The sequence below is a fragment of the Pteropus medius genome, unplaced genomic scaffold (assembly GCF_902729225.1).
Source record: "Pteropus medius unplaced genomic scaffold, Ma_sr-lr_union100, whole genome shotgun sequence".
In the NCBI taxonomy this organism is placed as follows: domain Eukaryota; kingdom Metazoa; phylum Chordata; class Mammalia; order Chiroptera; family Pteropodidae; genus Pteropus; species Pteropus medius.
This window is the reverse complement of record NW_024354503.1, coordinates 15,170,824-15,197,977: the sequence shown is the minus strand read 5'-3', so window position 1 is coordinate 15,197,977 and position 27,154 is coordinate 15,170,824. Positions and strand designations below refer to the sequence as shown.

The 27,154-nt window shown below is 41.1% G+C and overlaps 1 protein-coding gene across 2 annotated transcripts; it reads right to left on the bottom strand.

The window, feature by feature from the left end:
• Positions 1-151: 151 nt before the first annotated feature.
• On the bottom strand, positions 152-25,865 carry ZNF318 (zinc finger protein 318). Of its 2 annotated transcripts, none has more exons than XM_039854924.1 (10): positions 25,262-25,865; positions 22,725-22,876; positions 16,924-17,536; positions 14,441-15,886; positions 12,682-12,781; positions 10,485-10,783; positions 6,382-6,585; positions 5,821-5,920; positions 4,824-4,942; positions 152-4,540 (listed from the first exon to the last, which is right to left on the bottom strand). In XM_039854924.1, the coding sequence occupies exons 1-10, from the start codon at positions 25,715-25,717 to the stop codon at positions 1,223-1,225; spliced, it is 6,807 nt and encodes a 2,268-aa protein (XP_039710858.1). In that variant the 5' UTR covers positions 25,718-25,865; the 3' UTR covers positions 152-1,222. The 2 variants fall into 2 exon arrangements, with proteins under 2 accessions (XP_039710858.1, XP_039710857.1); XM_039854923.1 differs by having other exon boundaries at positions 14,441-15,892; positions 16,906-17,536; positions 25,262-25,864.
• Positions 25,866-27,154: the final 1,289 nt, after the last annotated feature.

Sequence of the window (27,154 nt, the reverse complement as noted above, 5' to 3'; positions counted from 1 at the left end):
CAACAATCTGAACTGAAGAAGTAGCCCTAACAAGTGGGGAAAGAATGATTGGGAGAGGGGATAGACAATAGGGCAGTGGGGGTTCATTGCTCTAGCTTTCCTGTGGAAGTCAAATGTGTGTGGTTTCAAAACAAAAATCCAGAAAGAAACATGAGATTAATGCATTTATTCCAAGTAATTAACACATTAAAAAGAAAGTTAAATTTGTCCAAGCCAACTCGTAAATTCTTTAATCTTTCGAACAAAATGTACAACCCGAAACATCACACTATGGTGGAAATAACTTGGGAAAGGGAGAGGTAGAGGAATACATATGGGCTGTGGAACAGAGAATCTAAATCCAATCCCAAAACAAGTTTCAGATCTTTTACCTCTTCAGAACAGAAATGGCTGCTAAACAATTTAACACCAAGTGTTACTGGATCACAATACAATGAACAAAGGCCATTTCGAGAATGAAAGTGGCCCAAAAAGCATATCTGCTTCTGGCACTGAGCCGTGAATAAGCCTTACCCATTTTGTTGTCTTCCAAAAGTGAGCCTGCTAGATTTTCTTCCATGTTTACTGAGGCCAGGTTTGTGGGTTAACAAGACCATTTCAAGCAAAAGCAACAGATTGAGGGAAGTATGGGGGTTGACATGCCACAAGGAAGTAAACAGTAAACAAAAAAGCTACTCACGCTGCATTTCAAACAATGTTAAGGCAGGCCCATCCAAATAGAAGCCTAAAAGATGAACATCTTTCTTCATCAGTAGTTTTCCATTTCTGCAGGCTTTCTGGTATTTCTCCTGGAGATCCATCAGCTGCCCAGGAAATTGGGTGGGAATACAACACAGCAATTGGAGAAATCAGCTGTCTCCCTCCTCCCCCACATTCCAGAAATGGCAGAGTCAAAGCCAAAATACAAAGCACACTATATGGTGAGCCAGATAGACATTTGATTTTAATGACAAAGTAGGAGAAAATAAATTGGCAAAAAAAAAAAAATTAACAGAAAATACTTTATACAGATATGTATAGAAATTATGATTGATTTGTCTGGTATCTTAAGGAGAAAGGAAAAAGGAGAGGTAAGTTTTTTAGCTTCCATGAACATTTACTGTAAGATGCTGACTGCATCTCTTGGTGTAGGTTCCAGATGAGACGGCCAACTAGTCCTGGATCATCTGATTTCTACAAGCGAATTTGATTCATCCACAAGTAGCTCTGGAGATATGTGTTCTTATTTGTGAACACTGGATTCTGTGTGGTCCTGGATGGTACCAACTGCGGCTTCGTGTGCAGGTACTTCCTGAGGAACAATATTGCCTCCTACTACCTGCCCCCCTGTGAGGGACCCTGAAACCAAAGATTTTACCAAATTCAAAGGGTTGTCGTTGTCCGCATCTACATGAGGAACTGCTACCTCTGTGATGGATGCATTCACTATTTCTAGCTGTAGTGGTTCCATCTCCAAGGAACTGCATTCAGGAGGGTTGCCTGGCACAGACAGATGAGAACATAACTTCTCTTTTTGAACTCCAGATGTCCGTGTGACGAAGTCAACAAGGTCTGGAAGGCAAGGGGATGGCCCAAGGCCTGCAGCGTTTATCATTTCCGATTCCAATCTGAGTGAATCTCGTTTCTCTAATGGAGAAGTTTCTTCTGCCTCCTCAGGCATCATTCCTCCTGCTAAGAGGTCAAGGGCCTGGTGTGTCCCCTCTAGGCTCCCCAAGCCAAGGTCAACATTTTCTATAGGAAGTCCAGTTTTCAAAATGTTAGGAGTGATCCTCCCACTTCTGGGATTAGATGAATTTTGTTCACCCTCTGCTCCAAAGTTAAGCACCAGAGTTTTAGGGGAATCTAATGGAAACTCAGAAAAGGATGGGATTGGTTCAAAGTCAGCGAGAGTGGAGGGATTACATCCTATAAGTGACATAGAATTTTCTTCACACATTTTCTGAGAAAGGGCAGTTGGAGATCTATGTGTTGGGTGTACCCGAGTATTGCAAAAATCAACACCCATCTCTCCCAGGTTCCCCAGAGCAGCAAGCTCTTCTACTTTCAAGTCTGTAACTTCGAAGTCTTCTAAGGCCTTGCTTTCTATTGTCACTGTTAATTCTGGATGGACATTTTGTAGCTCCAGGGCTTCTGTTTCTGATTTCTCCAGGCTCTCCCAGGTTTCTGGCTTCTTGTTTTCGTCCCAAACAGCCAGTTCATAGATCATTTTATCCTGAAAGTCTTTTAATCTTTCTCTTTTGAGTTTGAGGCTTCTGTGCCTCAAAGTTCTGGAAGCTGATTCTGGAGCTGAATTTTCTAGCCACTTCTCACTACCAGCTGAAACTCCTTGCTCTGGTGTACTATCCATTAAAGACATATCTGATCTGGCTGGGGCCTGAAGAAGCAATTCTGGGGCAGAAATTTTCACAGCTGTATCATGTGGGTTCTGGAGTAAAGACTTAGCTTCTGAAGGAAATGAGTCTGTTTTTGCCTTTGTGGAAGAGAGAGCCTGTGCACTCAATTCAATCACTACTTTACTTTGAGTTTCACTTCCTGTCATCAATTTCTTGGACTGTTCAGCCTTCTTGTCAGTCATTTGCAACTTGGGCTGTTCTACTTTTCCCTGCCACATGCATCTGTTCCTATGGTTCAAATTAGAATCCTCTATGCTACTGGGCCCAACACTGATACCTGTTCCTTTTCCCACCATCCTCTCAGAGAGCTTTGCTCCCCTTTCTTTTAGTTCAGTGTTGGTCTCTATTTTGCTTTCTCCACAATCCTCTTGGCTTTCCTCATCCTGGTTACCAGATTCCATAAGCTGGGTTTCTACCAACTTCTGAGAGTCCATGGGACTACAGTGCATATCTGAAAGTTGAGGGACTGGCTCTACACCTGGTGGCCCTGGCTCTCCCAGGTCAAGCTCAATTTTTCCCTCTGGTGAAATATCCCTGTTAGAGTCACTCTGGAAGGAACTCGAAGTCCACATGGCCAAAGTGTCTGTCTTTGGGGTAACAGTTTCATAAGGCCTGTTTTGGCACAATCTTGTCAAAGGCTGTAGGAAGCCATAGCTGCTGCCTCTGCTTTGTGCGTCTACATGTTCTACAACTGACCATTTCCCTAGGGACACCAGAGTTTTTGCAATGGGCTTTTTAGAGTTTCCAACTAAGGGAGAAGAGACCAAACTTCTATCTGGAGGCGATTCCTCTTGGGATGCACTGCTATTCAAAGTAGAAGTAGAAGAGGTATCTGAACTTTCAACTCTAGAAAAGTTGTTATTTTCTCCATTGGCCAATGAACCACCACTGAGCTTAGTCTCAGGGGTCCCCTTTCCACCACTACTGTAGAATATGTCATACAAGTCCTTAGCATTGGCTGTGGCTAAGCATGAATTTCGTTTTTCCAATTTTTTAGCTTGTTCACTGAAAACACTTGAGAGAGGAGGTGGAGGACGCACTAAAACAGAGAATAGGGTCTGGTCCCGGTCACTCTCACTCACACCAGGAGCTGTCTCATCAGAAGGAATGGCAGTTGGCTGTGCTGAGGCCATGATGGCTACCGGCAACACTGGGTTCAAAATGTTAGGACCCAGGAAGCCATGGCTGAGACTGTGAGATATGGCTGGGTTTGATTTTACTGGAGCCAAGACAGCATTTGCTTGAGCAGGAGATGGCGCAGCTGGATGAGGTATAACTGGGGGTGGTGGAGGAGGTGGTGGAGGAGGTGGTGGAGGAGGTGGTAGCATTTGTTCAGGTATATGGGATGGCTCATTCTTCTCAGCCAGCACAATTTTTTCCTCTGGAGACCCTTTTAGAATCACCTCTTCCCCTCCAAATGCTTTGGAGATGATGTCAGGAGGCAAGAGGAGATCAGATGAAGACTCTTTAACCACAGGCAGAGGCTTAGCAGTGGTTCCAGAGGACTTGATGGATAGAAAGGTGTTAAGAGGAGCTGGCTTACTGACTGTGGCTGACCCTGACTTGCGGAGTACTGTGGATGGGATAGGCAGGTTGGGTCGAATCTTAGTCTGGGTTGAAGTTGTCACAACAGGCATCCAAGGGCTAGTATGTGCAACAACAGTTTTCCCAGAGAGCTTGATTTTGATAGGCTTCGCCTTCCCAGCTTCAGCTTTGCCATCCTCTTTGTCCTTAGTGCTTTCTACAATTTCTTCCTTGGGAATACCTGGGGCCACTGAACTTTTTTCCTCCTCTTTTTCTGGCTTCTTCCAGCTGAATTTCCCAAAAGAAGATGATGTTGGTGATTCTTTCTTTACTTCTTCTTTTAATTGGAGTTTGATGCTACCCTTCTTTTTGTTTTCAGCCTTTTCAGGGGAGTTCCCACCCTCAGAGAGTTGGTCCTCTAATTCCTCAGGAACCTTGTCATTCTCCTTTACTTCTTTCATGATCTTTGCCTTTTTCTCTTTCTTCTCTTCCTTTGGTTTCTCACTAAATTTGCGCTTTAGCTCACTTTGACGTCGTCTTTCTGTCTCTAGGACCACAGCCAAGCCAGCTTGGCGGTCCAGATTCCGCCGCTCCTCATACAATGGGTTTTCAACCACATATTTCTGGGAAGAGAAAAGATAAAGGCTCAACAACTGGTCAAAATACTTTAAGAGAAAAATCTTGGTCCCATCACTGTTGTAATTCACTTAGTAGAAATCCCTAGCGTCATCTTCCTCAAGGATATAAATGGTTCTATCAGGTCAGCATCTCTTACTAGGACTGAGAACTTCCTAGTGATTGTATGGAATTTGAAGTGTTAATAATGACTTTTTCTGGCTTTGAATTTGTTTGGCAAAGTCAAAAAGATTACTACAGAAGTGAGAAACTCCACAAGTGAAAACCAACCTTGTATTTCTCATTGTGTTGGTGACCCTTCACATGTTGTTCTCCAGAAATTGGATCCCCCAAAAATTCCTCACAGAGCTGGCAGTAATATCCCGTGATGGGAATCAGAAACTCAGAGCCTGGAAGAAGTAGAATAAAGTCAAGAAAATAAGTCATTTCCACCTAGGCTGACAGTAACCAAAGGAAATCCCACTTCCCCTTTGCAGCAAAATGGTTAATGGTATAGAGGACCTTACCCACTTCTGAGTCAGAGGTAGCATTTAGATGAATTCCAATGGCACAGTCTTCTCAACTTAAAGCTTGAACTCAGGACCTCTATCCCTTCTATCTCTTGGGAATACTAATTGGTTATTTAGGAGTTTCCTGTGCCAGACTCATTTCTATTGCTGATTCTCCTCAAACTCCAACTAGCACTAAATATTTTAGGAGATTTAAAAACTATACTACCAGATAGTTGGCCCAGTAACACTTGTATAAGAGTATCTTATGTTGGTGATAATTACTCAGGAATTTATCTTCTACAGATCTAAAGGATGTAGCAGCATTGACTATCTAGGAAGATAAGAAACTGAGACGTTTAAAAACTAAGAAGCTTTCTACTACTCAATCTACACCCCTAATAATGACTGACTACTCAAAAATATTTCTTAGTTGGAAAGGCTGTTAAAATTACTTCACCTCTTACTGTTGTTTTTTACCTGTATTTCAAATAAATAAGATTTTGGAACATAAGCCAGTGATAAAATTATATTTTAAAGTGTTATACATATATTTAACATGTTATAGATTTTTGGCCACATGGATAGAAATTATTCTTGTCTTACAGAGCTCTTTATTTCCTTAGGACCTAGTTTTGCACAGAGAAGGCATTCTTATAGCTATGTCAAAAGGAATACTTATGTTTCACTCTATGCTGTTTCCTAGCACCTTAGTTCAGGGAAACCTCTTCCCTGGCTGAATGTAAGGAAACTACAAAAAAGGCAAGGACGAAACATACCTTTTGCAGGAACAGTTATCTTGTCAGTGCGCTTTACAGCATCTTGCTTGGCCTCACTCTGGGTCTTTGAAGCCCAAGGTCTGTTGTAGGGATCCAGTGTCTATTTGCAAGAGGCAGAGGCGCTCACACAACAGCACTAAAAACTCAATGACCTACTCTTCTCTCTTTTTCTCCCCCACACACCAGAGGGGACCAGAAGCCCCCAGGTACCCACCCCCACCCACTCTGCCAACTGTTTAAACGGAAATCACCTGTGGAAAAGGTAAACACATGTTAGAGCAAGTACCAGAATGGATAAAATGAAACAAATAATCAGGTACTCAAGGAATCAAAAGAGGATGAAGCCTCACTTACACTTGTCATGGTGTTTAGTTACAGGCAGGTCCCCTGGACTGAGCCCTGGGGATGGTGTCTCCTTTGTTGGTATCTCTTGGCTCTTCATATTGGGGCTCCTGCCCATATGAGAATGTTTCATTTGCCAGCTTTGTAATGCAGATGGGGGTACAGAAGTATGAGGGGAAGGAGGGTAAGAGTAGAAATAACAGAGGTCAGGATACCTACCTGTGTGTGCTTCTTATTGTGCATATGAGTAAAGAAGTCAAACATGGTCCCACAGATGGTGTTGCAGTCTTTGCACCAGTGATTGCCAGCATCATAATACTCATAGGCAGCAATGGGCTGATCAGATTGCTTAGCAGTTGGCTGGGGGCTCTCGGCAGGCCTGGGGCTCTTAGTATGGGAATTCTCATTGTTTACCTTTGATTCCTACAGGGAAGAAAACCTGCACTTAGAAGGAATTCAAGGCAGTCTAGATCTGTATTCTCTCAGGAAAAGCAAGTAGCCTATCACAACTGCAGAAATAGGGCTGTGTGATTATATTTCCAGTGTACAAACTGGGGAAAACCCCACAAGAAATATGTCTGCAAGGCTCAAACAGAACTAATTAGACTCCACAGTGCTATCTTATCATGAAGAATAAACACAATGGCAACGTATTTGCTTATATATACTAAAATATCTAGAAGAATATTCAAGATTATGGAAACACTGGTTGCCTCTGCAGTGGCGAAGCAGAGAACAAGGATGGATAAGAGAGTCTTTTTACCATATACCCTTTGGTAGATGTTGAATGTGTTACCTATGCAATGAAATACAATAGTTAAACTTAAAAATCATAATGACAACAATGGAGGGAAGAAAAACCAAAATGGAAAAGGTAACTGAAAGGTTATGCAAATACAGAAAATAGATGATAGTGAACTCACTTATCACAGATGCATCCTGGTAGGGAAAACCGAAAAGCAAGGCTGATGTTATGTACAAAGCAGTCATCTATGCATGATGACTTAAAGGAATCTGAGTAAAATATTTCTAACTGTCTACAATACAACTACTGGAATTTAACACTTCTGAGTTAATACGAATCCTCTTTTAAAACATAGCAATTCCTCAACATTAGGTTAAAATAATAAATACTTTAATATGAATTCATTTGTCAGCAAGCTGGTAACAAGACACTTAGGAAATAAGAATTTTGGTTAATGTTGGAGAGTAAGAAACAGAAAAAAAGATAATTTTGGAACAAAGAGATGGTTAAGTATGAATGAAGTTCTCTAGTAGACAAGAACAAGGAACAGAGCACCTATAATATTGGCTGGTAGGGAAAGGAAGACAGGGTAGAGGGGAAAAAAAAAATAATCGGCACTTCAAAGATAACCTTTCTCTTCTAGAGTCTTATTTAGAGTCACCACAGAGATCATACTCAGCAAGTAAAGATGGGCACATGCATATGTTGCTGGTGAGTATTAACTGGCACCATCTTTCTGGAAGAAAATCTAGGAATACATATTACATATCTCAAAATTTTTTATATTCTTTGACCCAGCAATTCTACTCTTTGACATTTATCCTACAAAAATTATTACGTTGAACAACAGGTGATTTGACTGGTTAAATTATGGTGTTCATACAACAAAAAAGGTCATTAAAAATGTTATTAGAGAGGTCTATTTATTGACATGAAAAAATGTTCATGATATACTGAGAAAAATATGTAAAAAAACCACGTTTGAATAATCAATAAAATATGTAAATAGGCAGTGAATGTCAAATGTTACCTTATCCAAAAGACTTTCCTTAACTACTCTATATCCCTTAACCCATTGTCTTTTTTTAAGCACTTGTCATTACCTAACCTGCACTTGTTTATTTATTGTCTATCTTCTCCTATTTCATGAGAATAAGAAATAAGGACCTTGACTGTATAGTTTCTTGCTATACTTCCCATATCTAGAATAGTGCCTGGAACTTTCTTGGAGATCAATAAATATTTAAGTGAATTAACAAACAGAAGAAGAGTATATGGAATAATGTACACCAAGGTATTAATAATAGCTGTCTCTAAGTAAATGAAATTGTGGAAATGTGACTTCATTTTTATGAAATGAAGAGAAAGAAGACCACAAACCAACTATATGTTTTAAAGACAGGCAAAGAAAGAAAAAACACCAAGGACAGGTAGAAAAGAGAAGTTGTAGTCACAATATTCTTTACTGCTGAAATGGAAACTGAATTACAACATATCCTTGTCAGCTTCAGAGAACATCAAGACTCACTCAGATAAAGATGATAGATTATCATGGGGTTCATGTATAAATGGAACCCCAAAACTTTCTAGCTTTTCTCTCATCAAAGGCCCTGAACTCAATGACCCTGGTGTAAAAAAGTATAAAAGAGTATAAATGAGTACAGTCCTACTTGGTTGAGAAAGAGAACTCTCCCAGGAAGACATAGAATAGAGTTTGGTTGATATAGAATACAGAATATCCTCTTCTCTACCCCCAAACATTAACTGAGTATCTACTATATACTAGACATACCAAATACTGTGGGAAATACAAAGATAAATAAGTTATACTCTTTTTTTCTCAAGCAGCTCTCATTTACTGGAAGAGACTGGCATGAAACAGACATGTTGTGAATAATGTTTTAAATATGACAGAATAAAATAAACCTTATAAAGAAACAAAGTAATATATTATAGGAGTGCTAAAGAAGGACTGACTAAATCTGGAATTCTTCATGGAGAAGGTAGCATTCAAGTTGGGCTAGTAGTTTTGAGAGAAAGATTATTTCAGGCTAATAGTATTATTAATGCAAAACTAGAAAGGCACAATAAATAGCATACTGCATGTCTGCAAAAGTGCAAGCATTTTGTGGTAGGAGTGTAAGATGTAGTGTATCATTTCTTGAGCACTACTTATTTACTATGTGCCAGGCATTGAGTTATGTACTAGGGACTGTACTGAAGAATGAGACAGATATGGTCCCTTCCCTTGAACCTCAAAGTCTATTGGGGGAACACATGTAATTATATAATTACAACTGTCATAAGTGCTAAGAAGGAAAAGTACAAGGTATCATGAGTATATATCAAGCAATTTTAACAGTCTGGGAAATCAAAGAAGGGAGTTGGAGAAATAATTTAAGCTGCGACCTGAAGAATGAATATGACTGTTAGAAGAGAGGATAAGGAAAGAATGAGATTTGCATGGTAACCAGAGGGAAGAGAAGATGCAAAGATGTTAGAAGGAATGATACATTTCAGGAATGAAAAGGCCAGTAATGAAATTATAGTAAGCAAGGAGGAAATGATGCATGAAAGGAGGCTGAAGAGATAGGCAAGGAAATACTGTGATCACTGGCTGCATGTGGAGAAAGGTATAAGAGGGTAGCAGTACAAGCAAGGATTGAAAGTGGCTTGAACATGAATGGCAATGGAGATGGTGATATGGATGGAACTGAGGTTTACTTTGGAGGGAGAGCTGGTATAATGTGTAATTAATTTGGTATGCAGCAGTTAAGGAGAGGGAAGTACTAAGAATGCTTTTCAGGTTGTTGGCATGAATACTGTTGGATAATAGTGCCATTCATTGATATGGGTAACACTGGAGAAAGAAGTTGGAGGGAGGTATCTATAAGACAATGAAAAAGAAATAGTAAGTAGTCTGTTGGACACTTAGGTTTGGATCTCAAAGAATCATTTGAGATAGAATATAAAACTGCCAATTGTTAGTATGGTATTGCAGCACAGAACTGGATGAAATGACTAGGAAGAAAGTAGAATTTTGGGGAACTGAGCTAGGACTGAGCTGTGAAGAACTAAAATATTTAAAGATCAGGTACAAGAGAATAGGCAGCAAAGGAGACTGAGCAGCATACTAGGAGAGAAAGAAGTGTGACAGAAGCCAAAGGAAGAAAGCATTTTTAGAAGACAGTGATTCCCTGTATCAAATACTGATTTGAGAACTGAAATGTATTCACTGCCTGCACATGGTGGTGACCTTGTTGCTCAACATGAACCCACAAAATGGTATATACAAGTTATAATAAGATAAGAAGCCAAAGTGGAGTAGGTTAAGGAATAAATGCTAGGTCAAGAACATGGAGGGCCCTAAATGCTGAGGATTTGGGATTCTACTTTGTGAGAAATGGGAAACTGCTGAAATTCTGAAGGAGAGTATCATGATCTATGCGTTATAAAATACCTCTAACAGGAGTAAGAACAAGTTGGAAAGAAAGCTAATAAAATGGTTAGTTAGAAAGCTTCTTTACAAGTTCATGGAAATGAAAAATATAGCAGAATGGAAAAGTTAAGTTTTTACCTTGCAAGAGGAGTTTGAGGACGATGAAACTTTTTCTGGACTCTTAGATTTTTCTGCTTTCCCAGGCTTCTCTGTAGGCTCTTTACTGTCATTTGAAGACTTCTGGGATTTATCCGAAATGTTAATTCCCAAGATCTGAGCCACTTTGTCCAGTTCAGATTGCTTCTTTTCAGCCTCTTCTGCCTCTTGTCTAAGTTCTGCAATGTCCTTCATAATGTTATCCTGAAGCCGACTCACCTCCACCAGGAGTGGGTCTTTGTGGCCATCCTTTTCCCTTCGTTTCTTGCGTAGCATTTCCCCTAAGTAGTCAAAGGTCAACAGAAACACAAAGAAAGTAAGTTTAGACAAGTTATTTTTCAGTCATATGTAGTAATCACTCGAGACTATGATCACAAAATCTTTTCCCATAAAACTTTTTAAAAGCAAGTGAAGCTCTCCTTCCACATGGGCTGGTTTAGATGAAGTTTCTGTGGAGGTTAAGGATGAGTGATTACATTACCTCTCACATAGGGGTTATTACCTAAGGATCTACAGACAGGCTTCAGGGGCTCCATGAAGTCCCAAAACGGTACATACCAATTTGTGTGCATGTGTCCTTCAAAAAGGTTAATAAATGTCTTAACTATGAATCCAGTGACTGTCCTCTTCAGAGAAGCAAAGAATTATTCAGAGGGCAAAAATGATTCAGTAATATATTTGACTTTATCTGATTTAAGGACCATTCACCAATGCCTACACTGAGTTTTACGTTTTGCCTCAGGCTCACCTGATGTTTTATCCTATTCCAAACAGGAGGTCCTCATTCATTAATCCTCACAGGATTAATAACTAAGATTCTCATCCCTAAATAGTTCAAGCCAAAACAGAAGAAATTATATATTCTCCCATTTTGTTCTTCCAAACTGTAGTATTTAGAAGCCTTATATTCGTTCCTTGGTATGTATGTTAATTCCCAAAAGCACTGATAAAGAGATGGAATCAAAAGAGGTATCATGGAGCATCTTTTTGTACCAAAAAGAAAGTACTCGAAAAATGATGGGGATATATCAAAAGGTCACAGGAGTCAACTTAAAGGGGTTCCCACTGGCCAAATCTGGGGCAATTTGAGCATGAAAATAAATAATGATAACCTATTGAATGAAGAATCCATGAGTTCACACTGATATAAATGTATAAATAAATGGAGGAAGGGTGTGTGTGATGCTCCTCCTTACAATAGAAAGCCAAGTAATAAAGGTAGAAGGAATGATGAAATTAGAAAATCACTATTTAACAATCATCATAATAACTGATTCAGGCAAGAATCATCAATGAATGCTAAAACTAGTAGGCAAAAGTATGCGGAACAACTGATTATTTACAGTCTCAAAGTATCTCCCCTATAAGATACTTACTAATTTAAAAAGGTAAAATAGTAACTTTACAATGGAGAAACCTCGCAGACACCACCTTAACCAAATGATCAAAGTCGACATCACTAGTAATAGGACAAATAATACTTGCTATGAACTCGGCATTACTTCTGTGATATTCCTGCCAAAAATTCATAACCTGAATTGAATCATAAGGAAACATCAAACCAAAATTAAAGGACATTTTACAAAATACGTGACTTCTCTTCTTAAAATGTCAATGTCATGAAATACAAAGATTCAGGAATTGTTACCAATTAAAGGAGACTAAAAGAACATGACAACTAAATGCAATACATAATCTTCCATTTTCTTTTGCCTTAGTACATTATTTGGACAACTGGTGAAATGTGAATAACCAGTATAGTATTATATAGTACTACTAATTTCCTAATTTTGATAAATGTACTATGGTTATACAAGTCAATTCTTTGTTGTTAGGAGATATACACCGAAGTATTTAGAAGTAAAGGAACATCATATATATAACTTACTCTTAAGAGTTCAGAAAAATTACACACATACACGGATTGAGAAAGGGAAAAAAGAATAGAGCAAATGCATTAAAATGCTAGCAATCGTGGAGAATACTTGCGAATTATTTACCCTGTTATTGCAACTTTTCTGTAAGTCTAATTATGTCAAAACTTTTTTTATAAGTGAGACTTCAGGTCACTTGAACCTGTCGGAGAGTCCCAGTTCCAAAAGCTCTTCAGTCGGGTCTCTTACTCAAGTTATTACAAAAAAAGGGAGTCATGCAAAGGAGTGAAAGGACTGTCTGATACCTTGTTGTTTATGAAGCCGCTCCAACTCAGTCCTGAGATAGTACATCTTCTTCTGGCGAGCTTCTCGATCACTCTTTAGCTTTTCCCTTTCTTCAATAACCTGCCAAGTCCAAAATGGTAAGAGTCCTTCAGCCTCCAACATCCTCCCTTTTCTACTGCACTCTTCCATAAACCCTCATGCTAGCTAATATTTGCACACAAGGATCTAAATGTCTCACAGAGGCTCTGACTGTATAGTGAAGGTGATCTTTCATTCTGATCTAAGTTCCAGAAGAGAATTATCTTTTCCAGAGCTACAATGCCCAGAAAGTATTATTTTTATGCAGAAGCATTATACTATTAATTTTAACCTAAAGCCACTGATAGCAACTATCAGATAGTGGTTCTGAGCCCAACGGGAGCCATAAGGAAAAGAATTAATATGTGCTATGGATGAAGACTGTGTTAGTTGCACTGCATCTATCATCCTATTTAATCATCATGACATTACCTCTGCTTTATACTAAGAAAACTGATGCTGTGAACAATTAAGTAACATATCCAAGGTCATATAGTAAGAGGTTTAAAATTGAGATACATTATGAGTCACAGCTCATGATCTTTCAACTGTATTACTACCATCTAAAAGAAAAACAAAAAAACAAAAAAAAACATGGCTTGTCTTTAATGGGCTAGTGTGAAAAACCTGCGTTGTTATAAGCCCTGACCCAAGTGCTAGGCTTTTAAAGGGAAAGAAAAGGGAAAGCGCTCAGTCTCCAAACACTGTCTCTGCAGTCTTACTTAGGTTTTGTCTTTTTTGAACCTATCCGTCCTCTTTTCCAAGACTTTAGCAAAATGAAAGGCTGAAATACAGGATATCCAAGTACAATAGCAAATTAAGAAGAGTTTGTCTTCTCAAGGATTAGCTAAATTTCTTCTAAACTTTAAAAAAATTAGATTGGCCCTCCAATTTTCCTTTTCTTTTTTCTCCTCAAGCCTAACTTATTAGAAAATCAAATTTATATATATTTTTTGTTCCTAAACAAAGTGAGTTATTAGTTTTTAAGGATAATTAAAATCAATAGTATTAATTTTTCCATTTAAACTTCTATTCAGTATTCCTTGTCCCAAAGTAATTTTTACCTACTGCTCTAAAACATCTAGAATTATTCTCTCTCAACCCCAGCCACTGCTCCCTTCCTTCAGCTTGGGAACCCAATGAACCCTCACAGTATAAAAACTACTTTAAAAAAAAAAAAAAAGTGGCACAAAAATATACTGTTATTCCTAGAATCTAAGATAAACCAGAGCAAGCAGAGCTTTTTTCTTGGTTTAATTACCAAGCAACAACTAGTTATTAGCTTTTAATTCTCATAATCACTACAAGAAAAGGATCCAAAACTTGAGATGAAACAGACTGATTCTCCTTCACCCAACCCAATTTTGGTTCTTCACTCCCTGATGAGGTCATATTGAAGACTTCAAGGCTCCCAGCTCCTACCCATAGTATTCTAAGGCAGATAATTTGTATAGAGAAATAAACTTTAAAAAGCAAAAAGAAGTCTAGCAATCATAGTGGGACCTAGGGCCAGACTTTAGTTTGGTCCTAATGAGAAAACACTTGAAAAAACAGAGGGGGTATATACATTAATCAGGGTTATGACGATAGCCTCCAAAACACTAATAGGGCCTTAAAAATTTTAGCTCCCTCTAAAAGACAAATGCGAATTTATTTTAAAATAGAAGATACAGGCACAGGATCCCCAAAGCCAATATTCACCTTCTGCTTCTGGGAAGCACGATTCTTCTCATCAGAGATCTTTTCCGGATTATATCTTATGAGTGATGGGATGGACACCTGGACAGGCACTTGGGCAGTAGGAAGTGAACCTAGCACTGACTCCTCCTGCTTGGGCTCAGCAGGAGTCACAGTGGGGATCACACGGAGATTGGGACGGCTACGAGTAGCTTGTTTGGTAACTGGCATTACTCTGTGAGGTTCAGGTAAAGGGTGCTTTGATGGTTGAGAGGTGGGGTACATGGGCCACCTTGAGGCTGCATATGCCATGTAGTGCCTATAGGCATCAAAGGAAGCTGGGGGAACGGCAGGTCCCTGGTAGTTTGGAGGTATCCGAGCTGCAGCAAACTGAGAGGCTCTTGGCACATGAAACTGAGATAAAGAAGCAGGGTGTGGAAGTCTAATTGGGGCAGATGGGGCTGATGGCAAAATGCACCTGACTGCAATAGATGACTGAAACCCACTGCCAACAGCCTCTGGTCCTGTAATATGACTCATTGAATGGTCAGACTTTAGGAATGGGGGGCTGTTTTTTGTGAGTAGATAAGGATCCACAGGAGAGACTGGGTGTGGATGGGACACCTCTGGGGAGTGGGTACTGCTATGGTGTGCCTCCCTGCTCTCCAGTTTGTGAGGATCTGATGACCGTCGATCAACTGAGAAGCGGCGGTCAACTGAGGAACAGCGGTCTGCTGAAAAGTGCCGGTCAACTGAGGATCGGCGGTCAGTGGAGGAACGTGATGGCTTCTTGCCATGAAGTCGTTCCTGGGTGCGTGCAGCCAGTTTACTAATCTCTGCTACTCCAATATCCAGCCCTATGGTCTTGAGCAAGTCATGAATCTTGGCATATTCTGGATTGGTCTCTTCTATTGATTCTAGCTTTACAGCTGGAGCTGAAGAGGGCAGGGAGCTTGTCTTCTGCCTCATAACTTCACTCTCAGAGCCCCCAAGGGGCTTTGGTGGAGATTCTGCTTTTAAATCCTCTTCTTCATCTCCATAGAGAAATTTTTCCTCATCCTCAATGTCAGGGAAGCTACGTCGCCTTTTTTCCTGTGTACTGGTAGAGTCTGCCAACATGCTCAAAATGCGGGAAAAACCACTGCCATCCTGGCTTGCTCTCTCATGGGGCAGCAAGAAGTCTGTGGGTCGCTCAGGTCCCTCAGCCTTTGTATCCAATTTCTCCTTGTGGCACAGAAAACTTCCAAACTTTTCTCTGAGAGGACTGTTGTCTTTGGGCATCCCAGGGAGGGGACCCCATTGGTAGAGGTTGCCTTGAGGTTCCTTCAGGGTAGTCTCTACCATAGTCCCCTTATTGTTTTCAATCTCAGAAGCAAAAGCAGCAATAGCGCCACTTAGTGGGACAGATGGGTGTCCAGCGTAGAGAGGGTGATCCTGGCTGGAGCTGGTATTGTTGGAAAAACTCTCAAGCTGCAAAGAAAAACACAACTGATTTGGTCTCTCTGTTCAGAAACTCAGGAAACTAATAATTAGATAAATACTTAGATGCTTTGTTATTCTTGAATAGGGGAAAGATAAGTATGTATGAAAGGGAGATACAGTATCCTTAGCCAAATTCAAGAACTGGGTCCCTATCTCTCCAGACGTTTCTATGTCAAGGAGAAATGAGAAATAAGGCAGACTAGATTGAATCTGAACTTTTGCCCATTTATTGTAGTCCTTATCAAGGAATGTGAATTCAAAAGATCTTTAGAGATGTCCTAACTTACGTACTTTATTCTCTATGGATCCCTAAAAGAAAAAAAAAAAATGAAAGTGGAGCTGCTTTGGTTAAAGTCAGTCAGGAAACTCTGAAACACTAACTGATTAGCCTCCCCTTGCTTCCCTGTGCCCTTAGTCACTTCTTCAGAAAACTTTAGCTCTTAAGAGGACAGCTAAAAACCAGTGCTCATATCTGAGCACCGTTTTATAGGTGAATAAAAAATGCCAATGCTCAGAATGGTAAGGTGACTCGTCTAAAAATCACACAGCAAGTTGGTGGCAGAGTCACCTGATTTCTGGTCTAGTGACCACCACTCATACAGGAGGAAACTTCAGATCAACTCTTTCCTTTGCCCTTCAAGCTTCATTTCCAAGAAACCTATATTCAAAAATTCCTACAGGGCTACCGAATTTAGAGAAATAAACAACAGATATTCTCCAAAATGTCTGTTTAGAAAGCCTAACATACAATAGAAGCCTTCTATTGATGTATTATTAAGTCTACAGTTCTCTTTGGAGAACCTTTGAGGGTGTAGCTCACAGGCATAACAATGTTGGTTCAGCATATATCACATAGATACCATTAGGGACACAGCTCCCAGATAAGAACCAAGCTTTAAGATATTAAAGGGACTAGCAAGATACCACACACACACACACACACACACATAATACACACACACACACACACACACACACACAAAAAATGCAAATAGAGACCTTCGCAAGGAAGGCTCCATGTCTACTTCAATCCGCTTCTTCAGAATTGACTTCTTGGGCATCACAGATACTTCTTCAGGCCGATGTAAAGAATATCCTGGCTCTGATGCTGTTAGGACACCTGACAATCCAGGGATGGGACAGCTAGTGCCACCACCATCAACTCCCACCAGTTCCTGACTCAAGCTCCTACTTCGTTCCTCTTCTTCCTCTCGTTTTCGCCTGGCAAGGTCCAGCTCTCGAAACTCAGGATCTAGAAACCTAGGGCTTGGGCTCCGTCTACGTTGTCGATAGTTGCGGGTCCCTGATGTAAAACTTGGGTGATCACTTCCCAGGCTGTGCATCTTTTCTGTGTCATCATAACGGGGCCGTTTGGCCTCCCGGCTCCTTTCCTCAGGTCGAATAGAGTAGGAGCCTTTCAGTTTGTCTCTACTCCGTTCTGTTCCATGCAACGTCTCATCATGACAACTGATATGGGCACTATAATCAGAACGATGCAGGAAAGTTTCTCTTGTTCGGTAGTCCTCGAGCTGTCCCAAGAAGGGACTGAGAGGCCCCTCCTCCCGGGAAATATATCTTTCAAGACCTCGAGAGCATTGGGAACTTCGAGTGAAGACAGAATCATCAGTCAAGTCATCCCTGAAGAAAGAGAAAACCATCACTGAATACAATGGACTTAGAAAGAGCAAGACCGGACAAGGCTAAGAGACATTCGACAAGGAGGCTATAGAACGCCTAGATCAAAAGACAATAATGAAGTCAAAGAACAAATCTATATATATACATGAAACACTTCCTCTCCCTTTCCCCAGAGGCAGTTTCAGTTTCTAACCAATATTATTACTAATCTATATAGAGAGAACTTTTAGGCTAATTTCTTTGATTAGATTTTGGTGATGCAGAGTATCATGCTAGGGTTTGGGAGATATGAAAACATCACTACAACACTACCAAGAGCCCTAGGTTACACAACTCCACACTAGCCAAATTCTAGCTCTGCTATGAAAAGTGTGGTCTCAATCAACAGCATCAGTATTACCTGAGAACTTTTAGAAATGCAGTTTCTCAGGCTCCACCCAGGACTACTAAATCAGAATCTGCATTGTAACAAGATCTCCAAGTGATTTGTATGTACTTTAAAATTTGAAAAACACCAGTCCAGATCAATGATTTTCAAGCTGTTTTCCACAAATTCTGAAAAATGCTCAGGAGCTGCCTAAAGGAAGGAGGTACTAGGAAAGCAGAGTTTGCATGGCTCTGGGCCTTCCACCTCATTGAATTGTGCTAGCCCCAACTTTCATCTGTTTATATAGTAAAATTTATATAATATTTCATTTGGAAAAGAAGGTTTTCACTGCAGGGAAATTTTTTTTTAAAAAACTACTGATCAAACTGGCATGATTTTCTTGTAAATTTTAGATAGTTCTCCAATTCTTTGTTTTGCTGGCTCACATATTAAAAACGATGAAACTCCCTCACAGCCTGTTTTGTTATCCTCTTTCCTGCTTTGCCTGAATATCCACAAGCACTCTATTAATCTTGGGCCCAGGAAAGAGTCTGTGATGGTTTGGCTCACTACTATTTTTATTTCATAGAAATAAAAAGGTCTTGGACCTTTATGACTTGAAGGTAAAAATATAGGATGGGACATCTGTCTTCTTAGCTCAGAGCTCTACACCCACCACACATTGTAGTTCTAACTTTTTTGGGCATTATGGTCACAGAGCTTCTACTGCCCAAAAAGAAAGTTTGTAATTTAATTTACAAATGGAAATAAAAATCCTCTAGCACTTTAAGTATACAACTTTTAACGAATCTGAATGAAAAACTTACACGCAATTCACATTCCAGTGAGAATTACAATCCGCAGGATGATAATTATTGGTATCTTCTACAGTCTCTAGTAGATATTTTTGGTTTTTTTTTGAGTTTCCAGAAATGACTTTTTTTCTCCTTTTATTTATAGTTGCTTTCCTATCTCTGGGACTAAGTTAGAAGAACATCAAAGAGTTGTGCCTTTTCTTCTTCCCTGGCCCAGCCTTTGTGCTAAGTTTTCGACCTAGGTAACAGCTATAAATAACTATATGAAAGACTATCAAGAAAAAACTTTATCATCTCCGCTAAAAGAATGCCACCTGTGAAAATCCAGGTGTCTGTTACTCATCTTCCCCAAAAAATGTGAGGGAGTTTTAAGGTCTCAATGTAGAATGAAAAAGAAAAAAATGGGAATGACCCAAGGACAATCTCTGAAATCAAGTATAATTAGAGTAAAATATTTTATTCTGTAGGTTTATCAGCCATGAACACATCTATTTCAAGGGAGGAATGTCCACGAGTTGAGTCACTCCACTGCTAAAACATCACCTACCATACAAAGTCTCTGACCACATTAGTAAAGGGGAAAAAACAGGCGCCATGGGTAGGAGTGGCAAGTTCACCATGCTCCCACATTCAGTTCCCCACTAGAACTATTACATATCACCACTAAATGACATATTAACCCAAGATCTAATCCAGCACTAAATATCAAGAAGCTAGAAACAATGGCTCTCAGAAAGTATCAGTCCAGACTTGCGATCTCCAGCAAAAGGAGGCAAAATAAATAAATAATGAAAGAAGGCATAAAAACAGTTAAAATAATGAGCCATTATGTAAATATAGGCAGAAATCAGTTTGTTTATTAAAAGTTCATGAACTCCTACAATCTGGTGACTGCCAGAGGGGAAGGGGGTTGGGGGACTGAGAGAAAGGGGTGATGGGTTAAAGAAGTATGAATTAGTAGTCGATAGATGGTCACGGGGATGTGGAGCATGGCATAGGGAATGCAGTCAGCATTAATGTAATGGCTAGGTACAGAGCCAGAGGAGAGAAAGAGCAATCAGGGGGATCATTTTATAAACTATATAAATGTCTAACCAATGTACTGTACTGTATACTTGAAACTAATAAAATTTTTAAAAGATCTAGAAAGGAGTGTAGTAAATTATATTACTCCTTTTGTGATCTGAATGAAGCAGTTTCCAGGAAACAAAATATATAGAATTCAAAAAAAAAAAAAAGTTCACATCTTCCTTCCCCAGGTTTCCCAAATGATAAGAGCAAAAACTAGCTGCAGTAAAAATGAACACTAAAAAGGGCCAGCTGATCCCCTGTAGCTCAGAGTAATCTAGTGCCAGATTCTCTCAAAAAGCTTTAAGTCCAAGTCTTTCCTAAAATAAGGTCTACCTATTTAAAAAACTGATTATTGGATGTGTGATGAGTTCATGTGCTCTCACTGTACTATTCTACTTTTTTCATGTTTACAAATTCCATTAAACAAATTAAAAGTCACATGTGAAACATGTATACATGTAAGTCTGTACACCAATGTTCATTGCAGCTTTATTCATAATAGCTGAAAAGTGAAAACAACCCAAATGTTATCCATCCATTCATCACTAGTGAATGGATAAACAAAATACATATACCGAAATACTGGCAGTAAAAAGGAAAGAACAGTTATATGTTATCACATGCATCAATCTTGAAAACGTTATGCTAAGTGAAAGAAGCCAGTCACAAAGGACCATATATTGTATGATTCTATTTATATGAAATGTTCAGAATAGGCAAATTCATAGAGCTAGAAAGTGTATTAGTGATAGGCAAGGGCGAGGACTGTGGGGGACTAACAGCTAAGGATGGAGGTAATAAAAATGTTCTAAAATTAATCATAGTGGTGTGGGTATACAACTCTGTGAATACACTAGAACTGTATACTTTAAATGGGTGAATTATATGGTATATGAATTATGGCTCAATAAAGATGTTAAAAAATGTATATGATTTAAAAAAAGGTCTACCAGAGCCCAAACTTCCCATTCTTTCCCTCTGCTGATACCCCAAAATGCCTGAAGAAAGCTGTTTATTTCTGCCTTTTCCCTAAGGCTAATCATAGAGGAAAAAAAATCCTACTCCTTCAATGTATGTCAGGGCAAGAAAGAGCTAGGAGATAAGAATTACATGAATGGAACTTAAATGTGCAGAGTACTTTGATAACCAGGGGGAACTGACCTTACATCCACAAGCCTTTAGAAGCTAAGTGTCTTCACACAACCTGTTCATGATTTCTTTTCAGAATAAGTAACAGTCCTACATACAGAGCTGCCAACGTGAGGACACTGATAGCCCTGGCAATGTGGCTATAACCCAAGCCTGATATACATTTTAACAGATTAAATAAAGGAAAAGAAAGAATTTTAGGGTCTCCAGAAAAAATAAACACCTACAGACAAAAGATGGAAATGGCTTGTTTCATTAGCTGAATACTGGACTCACTGTCAGGAAACATCCTGAGAATGACTATGGCCTGGGTTTAGGAGACAGTAATTATCCACACAAACCATATTGAGTAAGAGTATAGGGGGCAAAAAGTCAAAAGAATGGCCTATTACTTCTTTTTAGAACCTTATTCTTACTTTCTCTACAATAGACTTGTCAAAAATAAATAAATGAAATGAAATGAAATGAAATGAAATGAAATGAAATGAAATAAAATAAAATAAAAAAGACTTGTCTCTCTGAAATACATGATCTGGGAAAGATGATTACTGCTCCAAACTCCCCAAGAGGAAAATTTTACTTTTTATAACTTAAAAACAGACAATTGACTATCTGAAGAACATATGTATAGTGAAGCTCACGGAAAGGGAGATGACACCCTAGGCCTAACAAGAGGAAACACTAGTTACCTCAAAACCTCAGCAAGGAAGGAAGACAATCACACCATGTACCACCCATTCAGACTGCCTACGCAATCATCTCCCAAAACAGAAGCAGCCAGAGGGGCAATGGCTGTTGCCTCAATAAAGTGATGTAGTCACATATCTTGAAGCCCTATCTTCAGAAGCTTCAGTGTTTTATGACACAAGACTGTACTGCCTTGCCCCGCTGCATCAAATAGCCACTAGGGCTTTGAAGTAACTATTAACTAAAGGGCAGCATTGGTTCGCAGACTTCCTGCCCAGCTGTCTCCCACCTGCCTGCCTATGCTCTGTGCACCACTGCATGGACAGTCTTAGTCTGAACGAACATTACATTGATTTACTGCTTTTGCTAATCATTTGTGAAAATTCCTAATGTGCTGGGCAGATTCTTAGCTCTTAGAAAGTAAGTGCTTTCCCTGCATTCTTATCCTTACTTTTACTTTTGTGAGGTAAAAAACACCTAATGTGATTATTTACTTCCCATATACAGTTAATTTACTAGTACCTGAAATTTATATTTAATATTCTATGGAATGTATCTATCCTTCCTCAGCACTTAATAGTTGTAAAGTATTAACTGAAATTAAATATTTTTAAGGATCTCTAACTTTCTGTTAATGTTTATATGTTTAATATGGATAATATACTACACATGAATTTACCTAAACCCTTTCTGAATCTATAGTTTAGCCTGGATAAGCTGAAAAATAACACCATTTAAGGAAGATTTCCTATTTTGTCCAGAACTTTCCTTTGCAGATGGGACCCCTGGTACCACTATTTTAGAATCCATATCATCTCAACTGTTTTTATTTTGGGAGACTCTATTTATGTCCCCTCAGCTTTCCCCTTTACGGTTAGACCAAAATAACCTTTTGAAGTCTTTTCTTCTACATAATTCTTTCAGCAGTAAAGTCTACATCAATATATTCTCATCAGAAAGCCCTTTCTAATGTTATACTTTGTACTGGACATAGGGCATATCTTCACAGCTGGCACCACTCTTTCAAATACATCATTCAGAAAATGGCAACGTTTCTGCCTTCAACCACTATTATAGCCCTGCCTCAGATGAAGCCCACCTGTCCACGTCCTCCAGATTATCCACTGGTGACCCCAGTCGATCACTAAGCCGCCGCCGTTCTGGTATGCCGACACAGAAGTGGTCATTGCCGACAGTGATCCTTAAGCTCTGTTCCAAAGAAGAGTCAGAACGCAGACCAGGAGAGCGTCTCTACAAAGGTAAAATAGAATAGCTGATAGGTCAAGACATCTCTATACTCAAAAATGTTCTCCCTAGTCACAAAGTTGTGGCCTAACAAGGTGAGAAATGGCTATGGTAAGATACGACTCCAAAAATAAAGCACTTTTTAAAAAATTATCATTTTCTTAGATGAAAGTCCACACTTCTAACCTTCCCAAGCAATGACATCTCATTCTTCCATTTACTGGTACTGGGCATGGGACTAGAAGAGCGAATTAAGTCTGCTCTCATAACCTATACATTTCTAGTGAAGGAGGCAAAGCAAAAAATGTTGGAAAAAAAATACTTCTGATAGCAGTAAGTACTATAAAGTCATTAAAACATAACACGAAAGAGACTGGGGAAAAGGAGTTACTTCTGATAGGATGGTTAGAGAAGGCTTTTCTGAGGTGATAGCATTTAACCTGAGGCCTGAATGATGAGATGTCAGTCTTGCAAAGAACAGATGAAAGAATGTTTCAGGCAAAAAGAAGAAAGAGCTCTGTAATGAGCTTAGCGTGTTTTAGATTAACAGAAAGGCAGCCACTGCAACTGCGTAAGAGTGACAGAAAAGACAGGTAGAAGCCAGTTAGGAAATTTAGATTTTATTCTTAAGAATAAAATAAGAAGCCACAGAAGGGTTTCATGCAGGGGAGGGATATGACCTGACTCCATTCTTTCTCCAGATGCTCACACTACTCATACCCTCATCTCCTTCAGGACTTTATTAAAAGTTACCTTCCTGGGAAGCCTTCCCTGGCTACCCTATCAAAATTAAAATTCACTTCTTAGGCATCTAACATGCCAAAACATTTTACTTTTCTATTATCCAACTCTCTCTGCTAGAACATAAGCTCTACAGGGGCAGGGGTTTTAAACTGGTTTGTTCACTGTTATACCCCCAGTACCGAGGACAGCACCTAATACATGGTAAATGTTCAATGAATAATTCTCAAATGCATAAAGGTTTTAAAAATCATTTTGATTGCTTGGTATAGAGTAAACTGGAAGGTAACAACAGTGGACTGTAAAGGAGCCAAATGTAATAATCCAGGCAAGATGTAATATGGTTTAGACTACAGTAATGGCAGGAGGACAGTTTTGGGGACATATTTGGGAGGTAGAGGTGACAGGTTAGACAGATGAAGTTAATCTGACAGATTAGGCTTGGGATAAGGGAGATGATCGCTGTTTCTGGCTGAGCAATGGGTGATGTCATATACTGAGCAAATAGGTTGTGCATTGGAGAAGAAAAGGGGTTATGAAAACAAGTGTTCTGTTTTCCTTGCTTCCTCCGTAGTAACCAACACTCTGACTATAGCTGCTTATCTACAAAAATCTTAACATAGCCACAAGTCAATTCCCCCATGACCAGAGCATATTGTTAGTGAGACACTCAAGAAATCAGAAACTTTGACCTGGGTTTTTTTTTAAAAAGATTGGTGAAGTGAAAATAAAAACGAATTCGAAACATCACACTGCCCAGAGGCTTTACAGAGTGATGCTTATGGTGACAGGTCAATATTATATCTAAACTTTTTAACCTCATGCTCTTTATCTGTAGCGGGAGAATAACGGTAAAAGTCATAAGTGTTGGGAACCAGGCAGATATGAATTGAATCACAGCTCCATCACTTCTTAGCAGTGTGACCTTGATTAAGTTAAACTTCTCTGGGTTCCTCAGCTGTTCTTTAATAAGGAATTATTTTAACTGCCTCACCTTAAAGAGTGTGAGTGTTCAGAGAGAATGTGTAAAGTGAAGGGCTAAGCATAATTCCTGCCACATAATTCAGTAAGCAGTAGTAGTTATTACAATGACTGTAGGTATGCACACTTCATTTCAGAAAAGCAGCTTCAATTCAGATAGTTTACACTAACAGTTTACACTCCAGGTGTCTACCCTAGCACCGTTTAAGCAACCTTAACTTGCCACAAAGACATTTCAGTGTCTTTTCTGAGATCTGAGGGGCTACTCAGGTCTAAGGTGATATAAAACCACGGAACTCTGAGGAAGCATCAACTATTGAAAAAGTACCAGGCACAAGGTTTGGAGAAAATTCCCCTCGCCCTGGCAAACTTTTCCACACCTCACCCATGATGAGAGAAACAGCCTATTCCCAGGATATGGAGCACTGCCTCCCGACCAGCTGCCCGAGCGGGTCCCAAGTCCGTTATTGTGCGAATGAAGCTCTCGGGGCTGACAGGGAACCTCAGGTCCGGGAGACGCCGAGGGGACCCATGGGGGTAGAGGGCCTTCGATTTTGGTACCCTGGCCTGGAGGCCTGGGGCGCCAGGGCTGAGGGCGTTTCTGGACGCGGGAACCCCAGGCGACGGGGCTGGGGAATGGAGGGAGTCCCGGTCAGGGGGTGGGATTACCCGGCCGCCGCTGTCGCCTGGATGGTCTCCACGGCCGTCCCGGGCGAAGTCGGAGCGGGACTCCCCCCGGCTGCTGCCTCGGAAACCGGCCGGGCCCGGCGGGAAGAGTCGTCGGCCCCGCGGCGGCGACGGGGAGCCGCGACGGGCCCGCGGCGGGGACGGGGAAACGCGACGACCCCGCGGTGGGGACGGTGAGGCCCGGCGGCCGCGGGGTGGGGACGGGGAGCCGCGGCGACCCCGTGGCGGGGACGGCGAGGCCCGGCGGCCGCGGTGCCCTGAGGGCGAGCGGGGCCGGCGAGCCGGGGTGCGCGACGAGGAGCCTGAGGGCGGCAGAGGCGAGGTGCGGCGGGCCGGGCCTGAGGACGAGCCAGAGCTGCGGCCGGTACGCGGGCCGCCCCCGCCGCTCTCTTTAGGCCGGTGTGAGGAGACAGAGGAGCGGGCGCCGCTGCGGTACATGGCTCCCACGGCAGCGGCCAAGGCTGCAGCTCCGACCCGGAGGCGCCCTGGACGCCGGGCCCCAACGCGCCGCCGCAGCCGCAGCCTGGGCCGCCAGGGCCGCTGCGCGCCGCCCCCGCAGTCGGAGCAGCCCCCTCCCCTCCGCCCAGCGCCGTCCCGGGGGGCCCGGCCGAGCGCGCCCCCGCGGCCGCCGGTTAGAGGGCGCGAGCACGCGCCCGACACACCCCCACCCCCGCCCTCCGGGGCTCCCCGCTTCTCCACTGAGGGAGCGGCCACAGGAGCAAGAAATGGGGAGGAGCGCGGAAGCTGGAGCGAGGCAGGGCGAGGGGAGGGGAAGTGAAGCGCGCGACCTGCACTCCACAGCTCCGCCTCCAAACCCGCAAGATGGCGCCGCTAAGCCTCCCACTTCCCCTCCCCCGGCGACCACGTGACACCGAGGGCCTCCGCGCGGGGTGGGCCGGGCGGAAGGGAGGAGTGGGACCCGAGCTCGTCTTTCCAGGGTGCTGGAGGCCTCAGGACGTGGTGGGCCTCGAGGCTGTGGGAGCACCTTCGTCCTTCCCTCGTCCCCCAATCCTATTAATTTACGTGGGGACAATTAATGGTTATAAATGATGGGAATATAAATAACCCCCAAAACATTTAGGTATGTCAGAGGTCACGCACCGCGGCAAGAGCGCCCACGAAAGTCCTAGCCTCCCAAAAGAAGCCGAGCGACAGCCCTCAGTTTCCAGTTTGCCTGATTTCTAGAGGTTGAAATTGAGGATGAGAAGGTGCGGAGTAGTGGCAAGAACCCAACCCAAAGCAGACATCCGAGTAAATTTTCGCTCTCAACCAGAATGCTTGTGCCCATGTGAAAGAGCACTCACCGCCAGGAGTCCAAATAATGATTGAAGTCCTGGAGAGGTCTTTTTTTGAGCTATTCAAATACCCCGACTCTGACCAGAATTTTTCTGGACCCCTGGCTGTAGGAGTAGTCCCCAGTCTCGGGATCCTGCATAGTAAGCTTAATAGTCAAGAAGAAGATAACCCACAAAAGAAGAAAAGCAATGGTCAAAACACGCAGACCCTAACCAAACTCTTCAAAATAAAACAGTGGCTTAACAGTTTTCATCTATCAACGAGAAACACAATACCTGAAATTGGTATGAAAATCAAGTTTCTAACTCCAAAGCAAAGGCAGAACAAAGAAATTTAGTTATAAAAGATTTCCGTTTTCTAATTTACGTGTTTACATATTAAATTTAAAATGTATCCAACTTTACATATTTGTATAATGGCATACACTTACATCATAGTTCAGTAAAAATAAAGGAAAATTTTTACTAGTTGATTTTCTTATACTCAGCTTACTTCACTCCTTAACATTACCTGCCTGTTCCCTGTAGGCATTCGAATTTCCAGTTCCTGACTTCTGGGTTTTGTGGCTCAAAGAGACCT